The 25,617-nt window shown below is 41.6% G+C and overlaps 1 protein-coding gene across 2 annotated transcripts in view; it reads right to left on the bottom strand.

Annotated features, from left to right (window-relative positions):
* Window positions 1-22,649, bottom strand: part of TGFB2 (transforming growth factor beta 2) — an 83,887-nt gene extending 61,238 nt beyond the window's left edge. Inside the window, exons 1-2 of one of the 2 annotated variants that reach the window (XM_008052850.2) lie at window positions 21,644-22,649; window positions 6,718-6,801 (exon numbers count right to left, since the gene is read on the bottom strand). In XM_008052850.2, the coding sequence (XP_008051041.1) occupies window positions 6,718-6,801; window positions 21,644-21,989 (430 nt within the window). In that variant the 5' untranslated portion in view covers window positions 21,990-22,649. The remainder of the gene's footprint in view (window positions 1-6,717; window positions 6,802-21,643) is intronic. The other variant, XM_008052856.2, reaches the window with a different exon arrangement.
* Window positions 22,650-25,617: the final 2,968 nt, after the last annotated feature.

Raw genomic sequence — 25,617 nt, 5'->3', positions numbered from 1 at the left:
TTTTTTTAATTTTTATTTTTAGAGACAAGGACTCACTATACTGCCTAGGCTGGTCTCAAGCAATCCTCCTACTTTGGCCTCCCAAAGTGCTGGGATTACAGGCATGAGCCACTGTGCCCAATCAGTATGTTATTTAGAGTGTAAGAAAAGTTTTATGTAGCAACCTTGAACTTATAAAATAATGCCATATTCCACAGAGTCCTATTATACCAAAGTATTTCATTACATAGATGTTTATATAAACAGGTCCATAATGTCTTCTGAATATATCAATTTTAAATAACAAATACTTGCTATAACAATATTGCCTTATTCTTTAGTCTCACTATTTCAAAGTAGTTCTCTTGTAAGAACAATTTTTTCAAAGACCACACTAAGCATTTCTTGCTCTTTTGTGATTCATCAAGACGGTAGTCATGCAATCTCACAGAAGAAACAACAAGGGTGAATCTGCTTCTTCCAGAAAACATAAACATAAACAGTTTCCTGTTGCTGCCAGATGACTGCCAAACTACAATCTCAAAGGTCAACTTTCAAGAGCAAATACCATATCTCCCAGTAAGGCTTCCTTCACCTCTCTAGGCCAAGTGAAGGATTATTATTCTGACCTCTCAGATGCCTTGCTTGTAACCAACCACCTGGTGTTGGTTTTTTGTTTTGGCTTGGTGGGTTTGGTCTACCTAACCTCCTCACTAAGTTGTAGACTTCCTCAGGACAGGATCTATGCTGTCTTCCTACATTTATCACCTAGCACACAGTAGACTCAATCGACGTTTCTTTTACAGATGGATGAAGAACTAAAAAATCAACATCCCAGTATGAAGTCTTGCTATTCAAAACTTAAGAATTAGAAAGAAAATTCTGGTCCAACAGAAATGCTTTTTGACTGATAAGAGACATAGCTTTACAAATTCTCTGGCTTATGACCTCATTTCAAAGTTTAGGCAAAAGCCTTTCTATTTCACGCACAAGGCACAGCTGCACAGATCCAAAGATCCTTCTTCATCTGAATTTCTAGTTCACACAGGAAAAAACCGCCATTCTCTTAGGCCAAAGCAAGGCCATCTATGAGTTTAGTGCCATGTGTCCCTGGCCACCGAGTTGAAGAGGGCCATGATTTGGCAGTATGGTGAGTACAAACTCTAGCAGCTACCATTCCACAAGTGGCAGCACAAGATGGGAGACCCAAAGGATTATTTTCATATGCAGAAGGGTGCAGAGCTAGCATCTTTTCAGAAAGGGGGTGAGTTGCTAATAACTCTGCACTATTAATTAAAAACAACCAAACAAATATAAAAACATATTCCACATAAAAACCCACGGCAGTCTGCCCATCAAACTATTTGCTGAAGAAAAAAAACTCAGCACAAGGCTGATCTGTTTGAGATTCTTGTAAAAGTGTAGCTTTGCCTAGAAATGCAGTGGCACAGTGCCATTCCGATGCATTACAAAGACCTACTGAACTTCCTGCTTCTACCCTGGCCGCTTTACACGTCTTTCTCAACTTTGCAGCCAGTGACCCTTTTGACTAAAACTGCCCTTCTCTTCATTTTATCCAGAGGAAAAGCCACAGACCATATGATGGCCTACAAGGCCCCACGACACCTACCTCTCATCATCTCTCTAACCTCATCTCCTAGGACACTTTTAATAATCTTTGAACATGCCAGCAACAGCACTAGCTATTCTCTCAGCCAGAAATGTTGTTCCCCAGATAGCCCCAGATGACTCTCTGACTGCCTTCAAGTCTACTTAAATGCCACTTTCTTAATGAACTCTTTCATCCATGCCCAGCTTATTTAAAACTGCACCTCACCTCCCTACCCCTGACCAATCTCCCAACATTTATCAAATTCTACCATTCTCATTTAATCTTTATTATTAATTGTCTATCTTACACCACCAGAATATAAGCTGCCCAAGGGTAGGGATCTTTGCTATTTGACTTACTGATGGTATCACTAGTGGCTAGATTGGTGCTAGATGCAAGAAGATATTCAATAAATACTGTTAAATGGACCAGAGTATCATAGGAATGTCCTCTATTTTTGTCTTCCCATGATCTCTGCATGCATTGACCATTTATCTTAAAATTATTCATAGTTAATGTAGAGATCTTTTAACTGAGGGCTTGTTAGGAAGTAAAATTAATACTATCTAGTCATTTTTCTCATACTTCAGTAGCCATGTGAGCTGTTTAGTAATGGAGACCATGGTATTTCTTTAAACAGTTCAATGGGCCATGTGTAGTAGCTTACTTTGGGAGGTGGAAGAGAGCAGATCACTTGAGCTTAGGAGTTCAAGACCAGCCTGGGCAACAGAGTGAGGCCTTGTCTCTTTGAAAAATAAAAAAAACATAAATGGGTGTGGTGACATGAGTATGTTGAGAGCTACTCAGATGGCCCATGCAGGAGTATCACTTGAGCCCAGGAGTTGGAGGCTGAGGTGAGCCATGATTGTGCCACTGCACTACAGCCTGGGCAACAGAGTGGGACCCTGCCTCTAAATAAATAAATAGTCAAAAAGAAACCTACAGTAGTTATAGAATACTTATACTGTACTTATACTGTATGGTCAAAACAATAGGTTGTTCAAAAATAACATCAGAATACTAGGAGCTACATATAGTAGCACAAAGAAAATACCAGGTAATTTACCATTAACTTTACTTTTTAATAGCTTGGATTCTCATCTGCTCTAATGCCTCTGGTTAAAACAAACAAACAAATGAAAAAGCATTTGCAAAGAGAAACCTGCAGTTACCTGAAGGTGAGCCTGGCTGAGACAGCAGAGTTTACATTCCATTGTTGGCTAGGTCCTTACCCCATGGAATGCCTCAGAACAGCATACTCAGGCCATGAAGAGGTCAGCAGTGCTTTGACCAAAAGCTACCTCAAGGAATTATACATTATCTTATACTTTATATATGTCATTTATGCATTAAACATTAATTAGTTTCAAAAATCCCCTTCCCATTCCATAGTCGCCCAGTTGAAGGCACTTGAGTGCAGACATTCACAATACATAACTTCTAAGGTAGGTATTCACCACCCATCCCACATGATTAATTTACTTCCTTGCACACTCATTGTCCTCTTCTGTGGTGAACAGTGAGCAGGGGATATGTGCAATGCCTTTTGAGACAGGGTCTCACTCTGTCACCCAGGCTGGAGTGGTGGTGCAATATCTACCTATAACCATGACTTCCTGGGCCCAAGTGATCCTCCCACCTCAGCTTCCCAAGTAGCGGGGATTATAGCTGCAAGCCACCTCATTGGACTCATTTTTAAGTATTTTATGGAGACAGGGTCTCGATATGTTGCCCAGACTAGTCTTGAACTCCAGGACTAAAGTGATTCTCTCATCTTAGCCTCCCAAAGTACTGGAATTAGAGGCATGAGTCAAAACGCCTGACCTTGAGTGATACCATGAATAACAAGTCTACCTCAATATTTTCATGCGTTTGGGAAAACAAAGCACACAGCAAAAACTCTACCACTGGGGCTGTGAGTTCAGGGTCCCACACTTGAAGGACCAGCTGATCAAACAGAAGCCCTACTGGATCTGAATCCCTCTGTGTGGTATGACTGAGTAAACAGACCTGCAGAATCAGAGCACTGCTGCCTTGAGCAGCTGCAAGCTTCTGTGAGGTCAGAAGCACCTGCGGTGCCTGTTTAAAATGTACAGACTTCTGCTCCACCCACCCCAGGGATTCTGACTGGGCAGGTCTGAGAGAGGGTCAGAAATCTGCTGGACACCTTGGGAGATACAAATGCAGGCCGCACTTTGAGAAACACCACCTTTAAATCTTAACCAAGCTCCTCAAACACCTCTTACTCAGTGAGTACTTTTATAAAAACTGAATTCAACTTCATGACTGATAATTCATTCCTGATAATCCAGATGCAGAGACCATCTCTAATGCCTACCCTCTGGATTCTTATACCTTATTAGATAAACTTTCAGGCAGGCTAACCTCACCTTTGCCAGTGTTACTGGGGATGACCCATTTAAAAAGAGAAAAATGATTTTGCAGTCCCATGGGCTATGAGGAGCATGGACTATTTTATTCTTTAGGGTATTTGATTTAAAGCTGATGAAGCATCAGAGCTGCCAGTCCAATCATCAGTGTCAGAACACGTCATTATCAACAACACCAGGTTAGAGAGCAAGAAAAGCAAGAGGCGGCACAGGCCTTGGGCTCCCCCCAGCCGCTCCCAGCGTCTCGTCTCCCTGGAATGGAGAGGTGGTTCACGCAAGGTGACAGGGATGGCCCTGGAGCTGCTTGGCACAGGCCGACTCCACTTAACGAGTGTTCAGAATCACACTCAGCACAGAGAAATTCACCCTGACCCTGGACGCCCGCCCCCTGGCATACGCACACTTACATTTTTACTCAATTACTATTTCTAAGAACAGAGACGAAAATAAAATGCAGAGCCCCGCTGCTTGGCAGTCTTGCATGGAAGGTCTGAGAGGGGTCTGCAGGGTTTTCCCACAGTCTGTCAGCTGGGCGGGGTGGAAGAGCCTCCCACTGCCTGGGAATCTACGTGGAGTGTGCATCCTAACTCCACTTCCACACCCTTGGAGACACACCTGGCGTTCCCAGACTCGCTGCAGAGTGGGGTGGGTTTCCATTGTTTTCTACCACCAAGAAAAGAGGGATGCTTGCAGCTATTAAATGACTGAAAATAACCCCAAGTGAGGAGTGTCTGAGAAGAAAAACCACCCAAAGAACCAGGGTAGGCCTCTCAACTTGTTTGCTATTGGAGGAAAAGATGAAAAGGAAATTAATCCAAAGTAGTAAGAAAGTTATAAAATTAATGGGAGAGGATTCCAAAGGAAAAGCAAAAAAAGGAGGGGGAATTTGGGGTCTCGGTGGTATGGTGGCATCCAGGCCAGACTTGAATTCAGATTTTGGCTCTGCCACTAGTTAGCTCTGTGACCAAGGACAAGGTATTTACCTCTCCAAATATAATTTCCTGAAAAATAGGGATTGTCATTGTAGCCCTCCCTTATCAACCAACATGGGGAAAATTAGAGTGATGTGTGTTAAGTAACAGGGATACAGGGAATATTCAACAAATGTTTTCCTTCTCTCATTCCCTCCCCTTTCCCTTTCCAAACAGTGGAAAAGATATCAGACTTTTAACCTTTTGTTTTAGATAGTGAAATAATATTAAAAATTATAGTTTAAACCCAAAATATAATGTCTCACAAAAGGGAGCTCTAAAAACACAGATGAAACCTTTCACTCTTTTGTTCTTCTTATGGCAGCTTCTGGCCACTTTGAGGGTTTCTGTATTAAAATAAAAGTATGCTTCCAATAGAATCAGTTCTTTCTGAGGAAAGTCCAGCTTAGATCACTGTAATAAAGTCTACTGATTTCTCAGAAGCAATGTTAGGCATGATAAATTGCAAAACAGGATAGCCAGTAAACCAGGCATCTCCTGGGGTAATACAAAATATATGTCCTTTGTCCCCATCCAGGACCTCCACCTACATTTAGAATCAACATAATCCAAACCTTCTCGAGGCCTCAAAAATATGGAGTGAAGCAATGCCAGGATGGCTGAGTGTGTTTTCTTTCTTCCCGAGCATGGTTCACAGACAACTTAGCCACTGAATTCCTTGAAAGTCAGGATCACTCAAGTCCTATTTTTTGCTGTGAACTCACTACTCAGCATATAATAGGCATTCAATAAATGCCAGCTGAATTAACTAATGTTCCGAGTCAGAAAGGGGTAGAGACCTCTGGTTTGGGGGACCCTCAGTCTAACAGAGCTTGCACTTGGTTTGAGGGTCATGACTAAGTGATATGGGCAAGTGGCCAGCTCCCAGGTCCAGTTAGCTGAGGGCCTGCCCCATGACAATCCATTTCTTCATGCAACCCAGACATTTCAACATGAAAGTCACACATAACGGCATCAACATAACTCCTCCACAGGTCTTTCTCTAAAACATTAAAGGAGGACGCTGGCGGCTGTGCCTACCACTGCTAATCCCAACACTTTGAGAGGCTGAAGTGAGAGGATTGCCTGAGTCCACGGTTCAAGACTAGCCTGGGCAACTTGGGAGACTTTGTCTCTATAATAAATCAAAAAATAAGCTGGGAGTAGTGGCATGCACCTGTAGTTCCAGCTACTTGGAAGGCTGAGGCAGAAGGAATTCCCAAGCCCAGCAGGTCAAGGCTGCAGTGGCCATGAACATGCCGCTGTACTCCAGCCTGGGTGACAGTAAGACTCATAATCAAAAGGAGGGAAAATCTCCTTTCACTTTAGTTCAATACAAGAAACATTAATTGAGCAACTACAATGTGCCAGGAATAAGTACATAGATACAAATAAGATATAAAAAAAGGAACATTCTCTTGACATGCAGGCCATAGTGTTCAATCCTCCAGAGAGTTAACCTCCATAGGGTCAGGAGATCAATATTTCAAATCACTCTGCGACCCCTGGAACACATATCTCATTCCCACAAGTTATTCTGTCACATTCTGCAATCAAGTCATTGCATTGCTTCAAACTGATGCATCAGTTTTTCTCATGTAAACTCTGACCAGCAAGTTTCAGGCACCCTTGTAATATCTCAGTTACAAGGCTGCATTTCAGAATCCAATTTTGCCTCTGACACGTTTCCCACAAGAGACAAATACTAAAGAAGGACTTGATATAACTATGTCAAATGAGGAATAAAGCAGACAAGTGTACTCACCAAGGTACCCACAAAGCACCTGGGACTGTCTGGCGCACAAGCTGCCCACTGAGCCAGAGGGTGTTGTAACAACTGGGCAGACAGCTAGGAGTTTTAAAAAGCACAGTCATTAGCTATTTTACTGAAGTGATGCCTGGCACAGAACTACATAAGATGCAAAGTAGAAGAGGTACTCACTGAATGTTCTTATCATTCCCCCAGAAATATAAGGTCCCTGCTGCCTGAGGCCAGGGGATTAGACACTATGGAAGATTCCGGATTCTAGTTCCAGATCTTCTGGCATCCCTTAACCAGCAGTCAGACTCCTCAATTCACTTTTCCCTTTGCATGCTCTAGTGTTAAAATAACAATGTACAATTTATACACTGAAATGGTAAAATAAATACCTTGATTTACATTAAGATGAATAAGAAAGGCCTTGACCTCCTTTGACAAAAGACAGCCTACCAATTAAGAATAAAATGTTGTTTTTCATTTGGCTGGGCTAGATCTTAGAGTTCTTAAAACCACCTGTCATCATTTCTAACTTGCATATGAAAACTTCTTCTCGAATGAGTCAAAAATATAAGTGTATATCGGTGTGGGTTACGTGGCTGCAGTTTTAAAAGCTAGAGCTCTTTGAAATAGATTAAACATATCTTCCATGATAGTTATTATGTCCAGAAATTTTGAACTTCATTTTCTTGAATGCAACAGCAATCCAATTTGTATATTACCCACCGTATTTTTAGAAAAGAAAATATACCAAAAAAATACCCAAATTGAAGAAAAAAATATTGCTGAGTGTTCCGAGTCTTTTCTAAATGCAACTGGGTCAATAAATACAGGATTTTTCCAGGAGAAAATATGGATTAAAACTCCTTTTCTTTGATTTCCTGTGAATCCTTGAACAAGCCCCTGAGTTAACTCAAGCCTCTGTGTAGATGGGAAAGACATAATGCTAACCCTGAGGGTTTATATAAAATTGAATTGAGATGATATATTTAAAAGAGACTGGCAGATAAAAAGGTAATCAAGGAATGTAATCTGTTATCTAACTTATGTGATTAAAAGAAGCCCTGACTGCCTTCTACACCTGGCATAAATATAATCCTTTTCTCACTTTTTATGTAAATGTAGAATCTATGTACCTTCTATTCATATAGGGCATATCTTCTAGAAGTAACACTTTCACAATTCAGACCTGACTTAAAAACTTCTTTAGACAAAGACTAGGGCCTTATGGATTCCTCTCTCAATTTTTTGCCAGATTTGTGCCTCTTATTTTAAAATGGATAGTAAAAGCTTTTCCCATACCCTGGAACTTACCGTCTCCAACATTCAGCCCCCTAACAAGATCCCAGTCATAGATTTTTCTCACCTTCTAATGGTGAAGGAATGGATTCATGAGGGTATGGTTTGCACTTTCTAATCAGAACACTCTTGAATTAAGATATGGGGCTCGGAATGGCTGGTGTGTCATGGAAGACGAAGACCCATCACCCGAGCTTCTATAAGAACATGCTGCTATCATGTTGCCACCATATGCTGTTTCCAGCTGACATCTGCTCACATATGCTTCCACCAATAAGCAACCATGTTGTTTATTTTTAGAGCCTTCTCCACAGTCTTGCAGGAAGAAAATTCTCTCATATAACCAGTCAGTGAAGACAGGAAGCTACACTGGATATAAACTGTTTGTCACAAGATTAGCAAGTCAAACAAAGTTTTCTCATTCCTATCTAACCTTTAAAAAAAGATGCTGAAAGTTATCTTAAATAAAAATCTCAAGGAATATAATAAGAGAAAGGCTGAATATGCAGAGTAAGTCACTTGGTTAGCGATACATTTTCTTCAAACTATGGCCCTATGCATTTCTTGGGGGGATCTAAGTCCTTTTCCTGGGAAACAGCACCTTCTTCAGGCCAGTGGTACGCAGTGGTACAGAAGAGGGATAATTTTATTAAACAATTCAGATCCCTGAAATTACCCCAGATCTTCTATAAGCACATGCTTAGGAAGTCTGTGGGGAACAAGGTGAGGTAATTATTGTCAGTTGCATTTTCCAGCATGCAGTCCTCAAGTATGCACCTTTGGTTTATTTGCACTGTGCTATAAAGTTGCAGTATTAAAATCCTTTCTTGTCTTCCGTTTCTTTTTTGTTTTTAAGCAGGGCCAAAGGTCAGGGAGCTCTGGTGCTGATCCAGTATCTGAGAAATTAAGATCATGAATTGGATGGAGATATGAGGATGCTAATAGTGATTACGCAGGTTATGGAAATCAGCCCTTAGTTTTTTTAAGTAATCAAGAATCTACTTGATTGAAGTGGCACAGTAGTATGGATACACTTTATTTCTACAGTGAGGCTTTGGATATATGGGGGCATACTCTGTAAAATATAAGACATAAAAATCTGAGACATTCACAGTCTTAGAAACAATATTTTTTAGAAGAACCTAGGCACTCACTAACTTATAATGGGGACGATGGGTCACAAGTCATAAGACAGAAACTGGCCTGGAATTAAAATTTTGTATGAGTAATTTACAAAATAACTAAACCATGAAGTTAACTATAAAAGTGTTGGAGTTCATTTTTATGCCTGTGGTGACAAAGCTAAGAAATAAAGCAATACAACAAAAAATACATGTTTCTAGAGTATGTTTCTGAACCACCTGCATGAGAATCACCTGGCCTTCTTGTCATGATACAGGTTTCTGGATCTGACTAATAATCCAAATGGGCTGGGGAACGAAGGCTTGGGAATCTACATTTACAAAAGTACTATAGGGAATTCTTTTTTATAGTAATTTTTGAGAACCATTGGTACAGGTCTTTGTGACTTGCAGAATAGATAAGTCTTACACAGTTTCATTAGACTGCAAAACAATCCAACCAGGTGGGTCAAGGAAAAAATTATCCTCTCATAAGGATTATTTGTTCTGAGTAAGTAGTGATTTTGTGTAGTATGGAAGTGTCTATAGGATACAGATAAAGTCATTCTTGTTGCAATGATATCTTAAGCAGAATTAGATGTCATTAGAAGGAAACGTAGAACTAAACTCCATATCAAAAAAGTCCTACCCCAATCCCTCTAGCCGCTCCAAACAAACATGTAAAGCATATTCTCTTGTGATAAAGCAATCCCATAAGTGGGAACAATTATTCCTCCCAACACTAGCCACAATGAGTTTCTACTCTTCTTAGAGAATTCCCAGGAAATGTTACTGAGAAAGGGCAAACTGATCCAAATGTATAATGATTCGGGGTCAGCTTGTATCAAGACCCTCTTTCTAGAATCCAAGTACTTGTGACAGAGAGTTAATAAAATTAGACATGACTTTACACACATAGTTTCACCATTGATGGTGATATTTTCTGACAGTGGAATTCTTCTGAAATACATCTCTCTCCAAGACAAACTAGCGCCAGTCACCTCATTCTATGGAGAATGCGTAAGATTAGTAGGTAAAAGAGAGGCAGTTCAGGGCTAGTTCATGGATCTGACCAAAAACTTTAGTTACACATTTAACAACCTAAGGCTTAACACTATGAAGAAGATAAATAACTGACTAAATTACTATTCAAATCAGCTTTGATTTTTTAAAAATGCCTTAAGATGTCTCAGATAGAAAACAGGGTAAAGATAGATACCAGCAACCTAGGGTAGTGGAGTTTAACAACTATCTAAAGATGAGATGTTGCTTCAGAGCCTGAGGTGATGACTATAATTCAGTTTTGGTTCTCCCAGCTACTTCCAGGTAAAAGTCAAGAGGTCTGGCATGCTTCTTACCTTGTCTCCCTCTCCTTAACCTGAAGAGCCCAAAATGTCAAGGGATGAGCTTGGATGTAGAAATATCTGCCCATGGAAAATCCAGGCAAACCTAAGAGGGTACAGTTCCTTGACCAAATTATCCTTTGCAAAGAAATGTCCTCAGTCTGTGTTTGTTTCTTTCTCCTTCTAAGGTACAATCAGACTAAGTCCTCCACCATTTGTTGGACTTTTTGAGCCAGCAGCTTAATTACAAGAGTTCTTTATAAAGCAAGTAGAAAAGACTTCAGTTGCATTGGCATTAAAATGTCAAAGCAAAAGTGAAAATGAGATTAAGCCAATAGATAGGGAAATAAATGACCACATAAAAAAGAAACCTCCATATGGAAGGAATGACAATGTTACTGCTACAGCTGGTGTAGACAGATGATCCCCGAAGCACTGAAATCACCAACACTGAAATTAATCCAAAACTTAAAAATTAAATTATATTTCCCAGAAAATTTCCATTTATGTTTTGGCAACAGTAAATAGATTAGTGTTCTTAAAATCCACTAAAAAGTACATAGTAATCTTTTTCAGATAGAGAGATATACAAAGACCAGTGGACTTGTGATCATTTCAGTGTCTTTCTCGAAACTAAACTTTGCATTCTTGTTCACAAGATGAAGTAATAAATAAGGATTCTTACAACAGCCTAAAGTTATGAATGAATAGTTATTTGTGAACTAGCTTGTCAAGACAGATGTTGGTATTTGTCAGCAAGGTGTGGGTTAGATAGAAAAAACAAATGGAGCCAAGGTCAAAGTCACAATATTTTTCTTTTTCTTTCAGGAGACCAAAAAGATGCTATAGTATTTCCTGAAACAAACAACTCCAAAAGAGCAGTCTTATTCTCAAATAGCTGCTCCATGACTTTTCTTTAGAAACACAGTGTCTCTTCTTAGAAATAACTTGCTTCATCATTATCAACATGCAGGTATCTAGAAAGGCCTGAGGGAACAGAGACACTCTTCCTGTGTACAGAGATGTGTGGCACATGCTAGTGTAGGAAAAACAGTTGCCTGTGGAGGGATGGAAATACTTTCAAACTATTTCCAGAAGGTCTGGGCTTTGCAACATCCAGAATGCATTTTCCATTTGCCTTAAGTTCTTCAAGTCACTGTGGTTAAATGAACATCTAAGCCAAACATTTCTGACTTATCAGGCAATAACAAATCCAAATGTTCATTTGGGAGAATGAAGGGATGGTCCTGGCTCACAGAGGATAGGTTTCTCAGTACCATGAAGATTTTCCTCCTTCTAACAGACACTAAAGTCAATAAACTCAGTTCCTCTTCGGCAGCAATGTTTTTCCACACAAATGAAGTGACGTTACCAGGTTGCCCCAGGAAAGCCAGGATGCTAACTTGCTGAAAGAATGTCTTACACTGTGAACAACTGCCCAAGGCTGTAGTGTGGATTCTCTCTGACAGCACCACCCAAGTTTTCTTTTCTACTCAAAAACTTTGCAGTGACTGCTGGCCAGCCCTTCCCCTTCATCTCATCCAACTTCCTCTGAGACTTCTACTCTGCAATGTCATTCCATTGCTAAAGTCTCTTTTTTTTTTTTTTTTTTAAAGAATTGTCTGACAGCTAAGAGGCTGCTGTGGCCAGTGCTTGGTTATGGAGGTGAAATGAGGTCTAACTGAGTGTAACCATGGCTGCCTGACCTGCTTCAGCCTTGACTCCAAAAGTCCTGGCATCTTGATCAACAGAGACTCTCTGGGGAAGGTGAAGAGAGATAGGACCCCTGTGATGAGAGGGTGGACCCAGCCCCAGAAGCACATGACACAGAAGCCCCCTCTGCATGTTAGCCTTATTATCTACATCCCCTCTTCTGTTTGATTTTAGACTTTGTGACTCAGAAAGACAAAGAGAAAAGTACTATGTGACTCACACGCACATTCAGAGAGATCAATCCAAATAAACATTTTTCCCCTAAAAATGTATATACTCTTTGAAACAACTGGTAACATCTTGAGATACAAAAAAAAAAAAAAAAAGCCGGGCTCGGTGGCTCAGCCTGTAATCCCACGCCTTTGGGAGGCTGAGGTGAGCGGATTGCCTGAGCCTGCGGCTTTGGGAGGCTGAGGTGAGTGGATTGCCTGAGCCCGTGGGTTCGAGACCCACCTGGGCAGCGAGACCTCATCTCTACAATAAATCAAAAAATCAGCCGGGCATGGTAGCACATGCCTGTAATTCCGGCTACTCGGAAGGCTGAGGCGGAAGGATCGCTGGAGCCCAGCAGGTTGAGGCTGCGGTGGCCGGAAGCGGCCACTGCACTCCAGTCTGGGCGACAGAGTGAGACTCCAACTCCAAAAAAAAAAAAAAAGTCAAACCTGGAAGTTTTTGATTTCCAGGACTCTCTGGTTGAGAGGAATATGTTACATGGAACTTCTGCTCTTGTTTCCACAGGTGGAGATCACCAGTTGGAGGCTCCTGACATTTACTAAACAGAAAAGGTTTCTGAGGACAGATGTCATGCTTCCACCTAATTTTATTTTCCAGATGCTTCCAGTATAACATTCTGTGCTATGTGCACACAGACTGCTATTCTTTCATTCTACAATTTTTTTTACTTCACTGATTCTATAGAGTTTTTATATTTTAGTGTCTTTAAAATCTAGGCCGGGTATGGTGGCTCACACCTGTAATCCCAACACTTTGGGAGGCCAAGACAGGGGGGTTGCTTGAGTTCAGGAGATTGATACCAGCCTAGGCAACACAGCAAGACTTCTACAGAAAAACAAAAACATGAGCCAGGTGTGGTGACATGCGCCTGTAGTCTCAGCTACTCAGGGAGCTGAGGTAGAAGGATTGTCTGAGTCCAGGAGGTAGAGGCTGCAATGAGCCATGATTGTGCCACTACACTCCTGCCTGGGCAACAGAGTGAGATTCTAACTCAAAAATAAATAAGTTAATTTTAAAAATCTAGATCCTCTCTTATAAACAATGGCATGTTGTAATTAACTGGCAGTGATATTTCTCTGTCAGTGGTACATAAAATAATGTCACAGCTTAAAGTCAAGGGTGCCTGAGATTCAATGAATAATAGCTGCTGTGCAAAGAAGGTTGACTAACTGCCAGAAACAGTTACATTAGGGACTTTCTCATATACACCATTCTTTATAGCCTCTAGAAAGCAGGTGTTATTTTCTTCATTTTTACAAATGAAGAAATAGAGGTTGGGTTAAGTGAAGGTGTTTCAAACCCAACCACAAAGCCAATAACAGCAGAGCCAAGATTTGAATTCAGTAGGAATGTCAACGAGGCAGTTTTAATAACTTGCATTGAGAGAGCCAACTCACTAACCAAAACAGGACCATTTTTTAACAATTGCCATAGGCCTGAAATAGGACTTCTTGTCTTTGATGCTACCGCTTCCCTTTCAGCCTGAGATTCCTTTGGTGCAATTTTCTTTTATTTATTCTCCTTCCTTTACTTTATTGGTCTGCCTTTCTCCAAAGTCCATGCTCATTGTACAACACCATTTTGCCTTCCAAAATAAATTAATTCTCTAAAAGAAACAAGAGGAGGCCAGGCTCACACCTGCAATCCCAGCACTTTGGGAGGCTGAATCAAGAGGATCACTTGAGCCCAGGAGTTCAAGACCAGCCTGGGCAACATAGTGAGACTCCATCTCAAACAAACAAACAAATAAACAAAAAAGAAACAAAAGGAATGCCCTATCAATCAAATGTATAAAATATTTGTGAAGAAAACTGTTACAGTTGAAATCCAAAACCAAGTGCTTGTTAAATCACATTTTTAAAACACTAAACAACTACAGAGTTAAAAGCTGAATGTATTAGAGGCAAGAAAAATGACCCAAGGTTGTGTGCAAGGCTTCATAAGTATATTTCCTTTCCTAGAAAAAGAATTAAGACTTTGTGAATGTGAATCTTGATAAGAGAGGAGAGTTGCCATTCTCTCACAGATGCACTATATAATTTATCAAGAGGGCAAGAAAAGTCATGCCCTCTATTTCATGGGTTCCATTTTAGGACCTTTATTATCAGTGGAGAAAGTCTTATTCCCGTAAGACATCACTGATAAAAACAGCTGTCTCCATGTCCTCAGATGTCAAAGGGAAAATAGGTATTAGTACCGACTTCCTAGGATTGCTGGAGAGGGTTAAAGAGTACATACATGTAAAATGTTTGGCACATAAGCACCCAGTAAAGGTGAGCTTTCCTCATCGTCACTATCACCATGATTATCACTATCACCTGAAAGACTGGAAACAGGAAATGTATGATTAGGAGAAGGCTCCTGTTGTCTTTAGCACAGTGATATGATCCATCAGGAACATTTTCCCTGATAATTAAAGTGTGGAGATCTCGGCTCTCCAAGTCTCCCAGTCCTGATACCACTTTGGCCTCACTGATCCTTCTTCCTGCAGTTCAACCTTATTCTCTAAAGAGAACGCTCATTCATTTGTAAAATGTACACTGAGCAAATACAACGTACTGGGTTCTGTAAGAATATAGATAAGTTAGCCTCAGTTTCTGTTCTGAGGAAATATACAGAGCAATGAAAAAGACAGCCCAGAACAGAGTTAGATTTTACCAACAGCAAAAGAAAAGCGGCAGAGATAGAGATAAACATTCAGTACAGTGAGTGTACAAAGGAAGAGCTAATTAAATAGGACTGGGAAAATGTCTTAGGAAGGGGCATCTGACTAAGCCTGAACGAATTCTTAAAGGTGTCAAAAGATAGATCTCCAAGTGGAAGAAACAGCATAAATGAAGGCCCAGAGACAAAAGAATGAATGGCCCATTTGGGTAAAAGCAGAATGTGATGTGACTGGAGTGCAGTTTTCATGCAAGGATTTAGTCAGAGGAGAGACTAAGCAAGAGGAGAGGACAGATCCTGAAAAGTCTGAGCCTAAGAAGCCTAAACTCTCAGGGCCTTCTCACATGAGGACTAGCTAGTGCCAGACATGGTGAATTACCAGTCCTGTAACTCTCTGTTCCCAGCACCAACCCATCCCTGCCTGGAATGGCAGAGACCACCCGAGGAGCAAGGGAAATAGATCCATTGGGTGGAATTACAAAGTAATGAATGGTATGGAGGTCCCAAGACATCCCAGGAGAGTGGAAGGGGTTCTCAGGACATCACTGATAATCATATTTTCATACCTCTCAAATCCAGACTCTTTCTTATAATCAGTGGCACATCACAGTTAACTGGAGAGGCTTATAAAATAATGATATGCCTTCAAGTCAAGGGTGTTTGAGACTCAATAAATGCTTGCTGTCATGCATAGAAGGCCTACTCAGTGCCAGAGCAGCCATATCGGGTGCTTCCTCACACAGGTCATTGTCAAGCCTTTATAACCTTAGGAAGTTGGTGCTATTTTCTTCATCTTTATAAGTGAAGGAACTGAGGCCTCGTTAAGTTAAGAAACTGCTGTCACCCACAAATTCAGCAGAGTATTGAATGAAAACATAATGTGTGAGCATTCAACCACACTACCTGCAAATATTCCTTGACAATGCAGCACTAGATGGTACTTCAGAGATAGTAAAGAAGAGGTCAAGGGGCAGTTTTATTCAGGGTCAAGGCCACCAAGCCAATCCAGGAAGCAAGGTTGGTGAGAGTGCAGTGCAGTTAAACACCCACTTCTGGATATCAGAGTTTAGAAAAGAAACAAAACAAACAGGCACTAAAAGCAGCTTGTGATTGAGGCATGATGCAAATTCCTTCGAAACAAATGATGAAAGCCAACTTTTCAGTCTAAACAAGTCCACCAAAGAATCCCTAACACTGTTATTAAATTTAAAATAAAATACCTGGAGATCATTGAATTCCCAGGTTAAAATCTCTCATTGTTTAAAGAATATTTTTTTTAAAATGAAAGCACACCATATGCTTTTGAAATGACAATGGAAACATTTGTTTATCTCGCTCAGAGCCACATTTCATCAAGCTGTGTAGAATCTGCAGAGTGGAATACACCCTCAAGCAGAAGGGCTGCCTAAGTAGAGCAAGCACATCTGGCAAATCCAAACCCTCTCTCCAGGAGCCCGTCAGTACCGGAAATGCTACATCAAGATAGCTGAAAGGGCTTTTTCCAGAGTTCTTCTATGCAGTCTCTTGTTTGCCGCTCACCTTACTCCTGAACCTATAATGGGAGCTGGGAGTGGTGGTGTGTCAGAGTCTCACCCCCGTGGTGGGCCCACACCCCTCTCCCAGAGCCCAGCTCCTCCCCTCTATTTTTCTGAACCTTCTAAAAATGCAGCCTGAAGTGTGTTGTAATCTCTGGGCGAAGGCCTGGGAGTCAGTGACCTCCTTGGTTCTAACCCAGATTTGATGTGGGCTCAACAGTGAGTCATTAGCCCTATTTTCACATCTCAGTTTCCTCTAGGAAAAATAATCTGTCATTCTTTCATATCTTTATATGAAAGATACTGCGACTAGGTTACATCAACGTCTTTTCACCAGGGAGAAGTCATGATTCAAAAACTGCAGCTCCTTGAGTAGCCCGCAGGGGTCGCTGTGGAGACATGGAGAGCCCCCCGCCCCTCACCCCCTTTCTTCAGTCCTGCCTGCCCCCCTCAACCTTTGCAAAGCCCAGCCTCCGTCAGGTGGGTCTCCTCAGGGGAGGCATAAAGCAGGCTGGCCTCACTTGGCAACAAAGACTACCCAACTGCTTCCGTTATAAACAGTATATTTCTTTGAGAGGTTTTTCTAGTCTTTGAAAAGTAAAAAAGAGGAAATCCTGAAAGAGGAGTATGTGGCCTAACTTAAATGTAACCACAATTAGGCACTAGAGTTAGTATAAGCAATGATGCAATAAAAAAGGAAGAATTAAAGTTTGGTCTGTTGCATATTATTAACTCAATCATTCTGGAAGTCAAGGGGTTCAAGTCTGTCTTTGCTGCTCCCTCCCTTTTTCTGTCTGTCTCTTTCATACATCCACATACAAACACACATAGATAATCCTAAAAAATACAGTAAAAATACTACATAAGGCAAAAATACTACTATGTTCCAGCAACTGCTAATATTTTCCTTCATTGGGCAACTGGCCAATAAACAAGCAACTAATATATAGAAAGACATATTCATGAATTGAATGCTAAGTAAGTCACATTGCCCAAAACCATAGTGTAAATGGTATTCATTCTACATTCCTCAATTTCACTTGGAAAATTACAGAGGAAATAGGAAAGGAGATTGCTTGGTATTAAATGTTTAACATTTATGTGAAACAATTACAAAGGAAACCTCATTGTGATTTTTCAGGCTGTATATTTTAGTTCAACTAATTCAATATGGTAGAATAAACCAACAGGATTATTTACTTTCTTCAGTTGCCTGGCTTGGAGATTCCACTCTTCATTAACACAGACTGCTTATTTTCCTTGCAAGGAAAATCCATGATAATTCCTCACTGCTTTTTTCTCTGTCCTAACATCACACTGCTGCTGACTGAAGTTACTAAAGGATGGCTCAACACCACCACTTTTTGATGTCTCCAATTTAGCTGCTTTAAGATCACAAAAATAAAGTGTACAGCAAACAAAATGGCCTAATTCACCTCCATTTAATTAAGATAACTCTCTAGTTATCTTCCTATTCAATGCTCTCATTTAATATTCTTTGATCATAAACAACTTCATGCTTGTGATTACTTTTTAAATGGTACTACTAACTTCAAATAAATACCAGGGCTACCTGGTTATTATTATTGACATTTTGGGTTAAATAATTATTTGATGGTGGGGGGGGGTTGCCCTGTGCATTATAGTATAGTTAGAAGTATCCCTAGCTTCTGCCCTCTAAATGCTAGTAGCATCCCTCCACCCTCAGTCATGATAACCGAAAATGTCTCCGGACATTGCCAAATGTTCTGGTGAGGGGCTAGGGAAGCAGGAGTGTATAAAAAACCTCAGGGTTAAAACCACAACATTTGGCGATTTATTACAATGAAAAGGGAAAGAAAAGAAAGAAAATGAAACTTCTTGCCTCTGTTGATTGTCCAAGCCTCTATAGATTTTACATTCAAGTGTTTAGATTCTTCCTATATTTCATGGAATCACTCTTTCTAACTGTCTAAAACTTTGTGCAGCGTCTTTTGAATCAATGTGCCTTGAACTTGAAATGGATTGTTAAACTACTAGAAGTCAACTAATTCCCAGTGGGCAAACTATCGGTAAACCTTAGCAAAATTCTACTTTGAGCCTTAAACTAACAGCACGTGAAAAGATCAATATGAATAAATTCAAAACTAATCAAGCCCCTTCTTTAAATGTTGACACAGTATTATTTATATCCCATAAATACATTCATGACTAAAATTCATCCTAGGAGATTGGCACCTGGCCAGTTCTATTCATATTTACTGTATTTATATAGTACACTTGGCCAAGGATAATATTTAAGACAAAATATGCCTGAGGGCATATACAATATCTCTTATATTTTTACTTTTGAATCTCCACATTGCTAAAAATATTTAGTCTGAACTTTATAAAATGTCCCACAAAGGGCTATCAGCCATCTGTAATGATATATAGCTCATTGAGTATAATTAGAGCATATTTGTAATACTTGAGCTGAAGTCACTCCCTGAACACTAATAAGTTGGTGGTAAAAAATGAACCAGTGATCTTTCCCATGCCTTCATCTCTCAGGCTTATGACCCTCACCGGATTCACTGCAAGAAATGACAGCCACACTCCCTCCCCATATCCACTTCAATGACAGCCGAGTTAAAAGTTAAGCAGAAAAGTCCTAAAGAGGGAAAGTTGGTATATAAGCCAATGCTGTACTTTCAATTTGAGTTTTAAAAATATGTTTTCTTTCTTTTCTTCCTTTTTTTTTTTTTTTGGAAGGGTTTGCTATATTCCAATATAACTAGAAAGTGCTGGAAAATCAGTTAACCTACTTTCTATAAAATTACCCACAGTCCTTGCACAGTAGTATCAAACCTGCTATTAATATGTATAGCTCTGTGCTTCTAAGCTTCCATACAGAATATGAGCTTCTTAAAGACTGTATTCTAAGTATAAAAACTGGTCATAAATTCTTTTATCCTTGACTTATCAGAGGTTTTAATTTATTTGTCAGCTGTGGGTGAAAGGGAGAGAAGAATCCACACAATGACTTTAGATACCATACCTTGAAGTCTTCCTAATAATTTATGGATTTTTCCAATTTGTTTATGACCATGACCCTGAGTTGGACCATCTCAGCTTTGGAGACTGAAGTGTGCTTGAGTGAACAAAGAATTCATGCCCTCTTGGGTTACTTGCTTTCTCCACACCTGTACAATAATGAGATAAGATCTAATGTCTGTGCTATACGCTGACAGTTTATTAGAGATTTCACCTGTAACACTGAAGGATGGAGTTATTCAGGCTGTACATAACATACTTGCCTGTCTGTCCAAATACCAGTAAAACAAATGCACGTGCTAGAGAAAGCAAATTGACTCAACTCCTTGCTCTATCTCAATGGTTTTGGACTAATTACAACAAACTTTCTTTCCTAACATCTCCTTGGCTCCACCCCAGACAGAAAGCTTTACTCCCCTAGGGGTATAGCCAGGGTGGGGTGTATTTATCACCACTGTTGTGGATAGTGCCATAATTACAATAGTAAAATCATCCCGCTTGCCAGAATTCCCTGCATCTGTTCTGCCATTGAATAAGAAGAGGAGACACCGCAGCAAAATAAAGGTCGCCAGGAAGGCTGGGGTTAAGACATGGGCTGACATTCTGAGACCATCAAGTACAAGACACGGCATGTCACATAGCTAGGATGTGTCAAACTAAAAATAAATATTAAAAAAGTAAAGCACCACCCTGCAATTAGAACCTCTAGGATAAAATTACCAAGATGTATTATCTATTTAGGCAAGACACAGAGACTGCAAAGGCAGCCAGCAAGTGTATAGGGCATGGAAAGGGGAGGAGAGAAATGAGCAACCAATGAAAAGTTTATGACTTGGGATTTGGAATACACAAATGTTAAAGCGTTTTTCTTTTCTTTTTCTTCTTCTTCCTGGTATTTAACCCTCTCAGGTACCAGTGGATGCTGCTGCTTCTTTCCTTTTTTAAAAAATTTATTTTAAAGAACTCAAATAATTCTACACTCTGTCCTCTTCCCTTCCCCCCAAAGAGCTCTACAGTAAATCACTCACTCCCATTGCTACTGTATGCCAGTTGGTTTTGAGGACACTGTTCTTGGAGAAGGCAGTTTTTTAAAAAAAAAGAAAGAAAGAAAAACCTCGGCTGTCTTCTACTATATCTGAGTATTAGGAATGCATTGAAGTAACTACAGGAAGCCTGTCAAAAGGCAGGAGAAGCACACAGCTCAAGGTTAAAAAATATCAACAACAAATCCCTAAGAAAAATCATCTGCTACACAGAAGATTTTAAGAAGGCAGGTTTGGGTGGATTCTGAACTAGAACCTTTTCAAACCCAGTCAGAAACGAAATTGTCTTTTCTACCACTCCTATGACTCCAGGTGAAAGCAACAGGGGTTGTGGTTACAGGATCTCATCTCTGGGTAGTTAAACGCCTAGAGATGGCAATAGCATCAAGTATTGTTTCTCTAGGGGTCTCCAACTGGGGATTTGTCTCGGCGATGCTGACGTTTTTAGGGGAGCTAGAGACAATAGAGAAGCCTTAGGGAACAAGCTGATAGGTCAGCACGGAAAGGGGGCGCCTTCCGGAGAGGCTAGTTTTGAGCCACTTTTTTTAACCCTTCGTGCACCAGCTCGGCGCGCTCCACGCCAATGGGAGCAAAGAAAACAAACCTATCAAGATTACTCAGTTTAACTCTGCCCTGGGGAGCGCCTCTCGCTTGACAGAGGAGGGCTGACTCCTCGCTGGCGACCGAGTAAAAGAATTCCAGGGAAGAAAAAAGAGAATAATTCCTTATAAAGGACGGAGGCGTTGGGGGAAGGGAGAGATGGAGAAAATAAAGTAGAAAGTGAACTTTGAAAGCCTGACGGTCTCAAGCACACAACTGGAGAGGTGGATGGGGCGGAGGACGGGAGAACTGGCAGATGGCGAACGGGACCCGGGAGAGGGAAGGGTATCCCGGGAGCCGATGCGGCTTTGAGAGCACCGGGCAGCGCTGAACCTCGGGGGATGGAAGCGAAAATCAGTACTTACTTTCGGAGGGGAAGAAGGGTGGCATGTCTATTTTGTAGACCTCCTTGGCGTAGTATTCCTCGTCGCTCCTCTCGCGTTCGCAGGCGGCCGCCCTCCGGCTCGCCTTCTCCTGGAGCAAGTCCCTGGTGCTGTTGTAGATGGAGATCACCTCCGGGGGGACTTCCTCGGGCTCGGGGTAGTCTTCTGGGGGGCTGGTGAGCTTCAGCTTGCTCAGGATCTGCCCGCGGATGGCCTCGATCCTCTTGCGCATGAACTGGTCCATGTCGAGTGTGCTGCAGGTAGACAGGCTGAGCGCGACCGTGACCAGATGCAGGATCAGAAAAGCGCTCAGCACACAGTAGTGCATTTTTTTTTAAAGTGGGGGAAAAGTGGTTTTTTTCTTAAAAAAAAAAAAAAGGCAAGGAAAAAAAAAAAGAAAATAACAATTCTCAAAGTACTGATAAGAGAGTTGATTGGGTTTTTTGTTTGTTTTTAATGTGAAACTGTTGCAAACAATCAAGAGTCAATGCCCAATAGAAAAACGTATCTTGCTTGAATTTCTTTTAAAAAGAAAAGACAAGTAGTTCCCAAAGTGGAAATATTAATACGGGGTGGGCAGGGGGAACCCTGACTTTAGGGAGTAAGAAAAAAATTTCTTGGAGCAACGAGATGGGAGGAAAAAAAAAAAGAAAAAAAAGAAACGAGTGGCTATTAGGCAGAAATAAATTTAAGAGGAGGAAATGGAGTTCAGTGTGTCAGTCTCGGGTGCGGAGTGGCGGATCTGAACTCGGCTCCTCCAGCCAAAAGGGAAGAGATGAAAAGGTCCCAGGGCTGGCAGCTGGCGAACTGACGGGAGGGGCGCCGAGAGCGCTGGAAGGGGGGCCGCCAAGCTGACCCGGGCTGCAATTTATATATTTAAAGAAGGAGAGGTTCGGCCCAGCCTTCCACTGCGGCGATGAGAGCAGGAGCAGCAGCAGCTCCGGAGCCGAGAAGCGCACACGTGTGTGTGTGCGCGTGTGAGTGCGCGCGTGTGCGCGCGCTGGGGGCGAGCCCAGCGGGTCGCGGGGAGGCGGGTGCGCTTCGCACGGCGCTCTGGACGCGGCCGGGTGCTGCAGGGTCCGCAGAGCTGCCGAGGCGGCGAGGATCCTGCTCCGGGAGCCGCGCGCTGTGGCCTACACCTCGGCCGGCGCGCGCCGCTCGGCTGGGTTACTCCACGTTGCCGCCGCCGCCGCCGCCGCCGCCGCTTGCAAACGCGTCCAGCCTCCAGCTCCCTCCTTCTCTCGCTGCAGACACCAACCCGGCCGCAGACGATCAGCCGCCGCTGCCGCCGCCTCTGCCTTCACCTCCAGCGGAACACAGCGGCAGCCCTTGGGACGCGCTGGCTGGGAACTTTTATTCCTGATGGTGTTGCGTAGGGGATCCCTTGGACTCCCACCCTTTCCCAGTCTCTCCTGGTTTCTCCCCCACAGGGACTTGCTCGCTTAGGGTAGGTAGGTACTTGCCCCCTGTAATAGACCCTCTCTTTCTTTCTCCTTTCTGCAGCCGAGCAACCCCTCGGTGAGTTCCCGAAAGACTCCCTAGACCGTTATGCTAATGTTCTCCATCTCTCTCCCCTGCCTCTTCCACTTGCGCTCTGGCTCGCTCTCTCTTTCTCTATCCCTATCAGTCTCCCTCTTGTCGGGAGCTCCTGGAGCTCCGCTCGGAGCGAACCTTCCGCTGCCAGCAGATAACATCACGATCTTGCCGGGGAGGAGAGATTTATAAGTTCTCACTGAACCACGTGTTTGCCTTCAACAAAGTGACGTGCTAGGATTACAGTCAGAAGTCCTCTCGCTACTTAGACCACGAGCTCTCCCCGAAGCGTTGAGGGGGTGTGGAAATGAGGACGCCTGTGAGGAAGGGAGGAGGAAGGTGGAATGTGCGCCCTGACAACAATGATTTACAGTATTTACTTTAATCTATAGTCACTGTGGACAGGTCTGTTGAAGGACAATCAAGTCTCCTGTTTTACTCAGTGCGCCTCACTCACAACCTCCCAAATCGAATCACTCATTCTCACTAGAATGAGTCTTCCTTCCTGGATTACTGTGCATACACACACACACACCCCGCTATGGGAGGGAGCACCAGTCCATTGAGGGTCCGACCAGTATTAAAGACGTGCCCTCCTTCCAGTCTAAGATTCATGTCCTACCTTTTAAATTTACTGGGATTCCACAACAGGTTGCCATTCCAGAGCTTATTTTATGAGTTTGTTTTTTTATACAAACTTGTTCTCTGCTTGACTGGGAACTGTTAGAAAACAGATCTATCTTTTCTACCTAAAGAACAGGTATATTGGTTGGTCTTTACGGTTTAGTGAAGTGTCACTTTTATAATTTGCTGCCTAAGCCGGTTCTTGTATGGCTTTCTCTTCACCTCCTTCCTAGGCTAAACATTATCAACCAACTTCATTCTTTCCACAATATTAATACAGGAAGCTGGAATTTTAGGTGTTTGATGTCTACTGCTATACACTACTCATAACTTGACATTTTCTATTTCAGCCAAGTCCAAATTAGAATACAAGAACAATTCTTACCACTGTTCAATTTTCCCTTTTTCTTTTATTTTATCTTTAGTTACTCAAAGTCAACATTTTCATTTCAGCATGACTCTGTAGCCATACTGGCTAGACAGATGATTTAAACTGGAAACTCTGTTGAGTTTTGCCCCAAAATTCAAGGTCTCTATATTATTTCCTAGTTCAGATGTTCCCTAGTTCAGAAAGTTCCTTATGAAAAGTAACTTCCTATAACTTTTGGAATTTACACTTTAGATGTATATGGGGACCATATCATTAGTAGAGGGCTGAATAAATAGTAATAATAACAACAGCTAACATATAGTACACTATATAAATGCATAGAGATTCATTCTTCACAATAACCTCATAAAGTAGGGTTTACTTTACACACATTTTGCAGATGAGGAGCCTGAGGTACAGAAAAGCCATGTACTTTGCTCAAGACCACAGCAAGTGGTAGAGCTGGATTCTGCGATCAGAACCCATTGTCTATGTTCTTACCCACAATGTACTTCTAAGAAATATTTGTTCCAGAATATGTTCTGACAAACAGGGATTCTAGGGTCAAAGAAGTTTGGGAGATTCTGGGTACTCTACTGCCCTCTTACAGATTCATAACTTCCATCATCATGTTAGAGGCTCTGAGAATCCTGCAGAAAACTTTTTAACTCTCTTAACCCAGCATTTTCTGAATTCCCTTAAATAAGGACTTTTTTCCTGCTATTAACACACATTGAAAAACTCTGGAATAAAAGAATTATTGCAATCCACTTGTGAATAATTCAGTTTAATTTCAATTTAAGAACTGTAGTAAGAAATGTAGACCCCTGACCTATTCATAAGAGGCTACTTTAATTTCCCCAAAGCCCAGGAGGGGAAGACAAGGGAGGGGTTTCTGAAGTCTTCTGATATGGGTAAGCACTCTACAGAAAGGACAAAAAGTGAACATTACTACACCTGAGCAAGTACAGAACACAGATCAGGAGCTACAAACTAGAGCTACTGAGTGAAGATGCTTTGGAATATTGCTAGTTATCGGAGCTAGCTATCACCATATTTTGCTGAGGATGTAGGTTCGGCTTCCTCACAAGCCAGTGAGTATTGCTCAGTGTGCATAGACTACCTTCTTGGTACAGACACAAATGCACCATAGGTTAAGAAGTTTCAGATTAGAGTGTGGCTAGAGCAGCAAAAGTCCACCTACATCACTTCAAGAGAAACAACTTAAGCCACAAATTCTTCTGACAACCACCCCCCTGCCCACCATAGATATACATACTTTTGTTCATAAGAGTTAGTTGAACACACTGATCATTTAAGAACCCCTTGGACTTAAGATCCCTGACCTATTCATAAGAGGCTACTTTAATTTCCCCAGAGCTCAGGAGGGAAAGACAGGGGAGGGGTAGCTGAAATCTTCTGGTATGGA

This window comes from Carlito syrichta, unplaced genomic scaffold (assembly GCF_000164805.1).
Source record: "Carlito syrichta isolate Samal-C Ts95f unplaced genomic scaffold, Tarsius_syrichta-2.0.1 Scaffold72152, whole genome shotgun sequence".
Lineage (NCBI taxonomy): Eukaryota > Metazoa > Chordata > Mammalia > Primates > Tarsiidae > Carlito > Carlito syrichta.
This window is presented reverse-complemented; position numbering and strand designations above follow the sequence as displayed.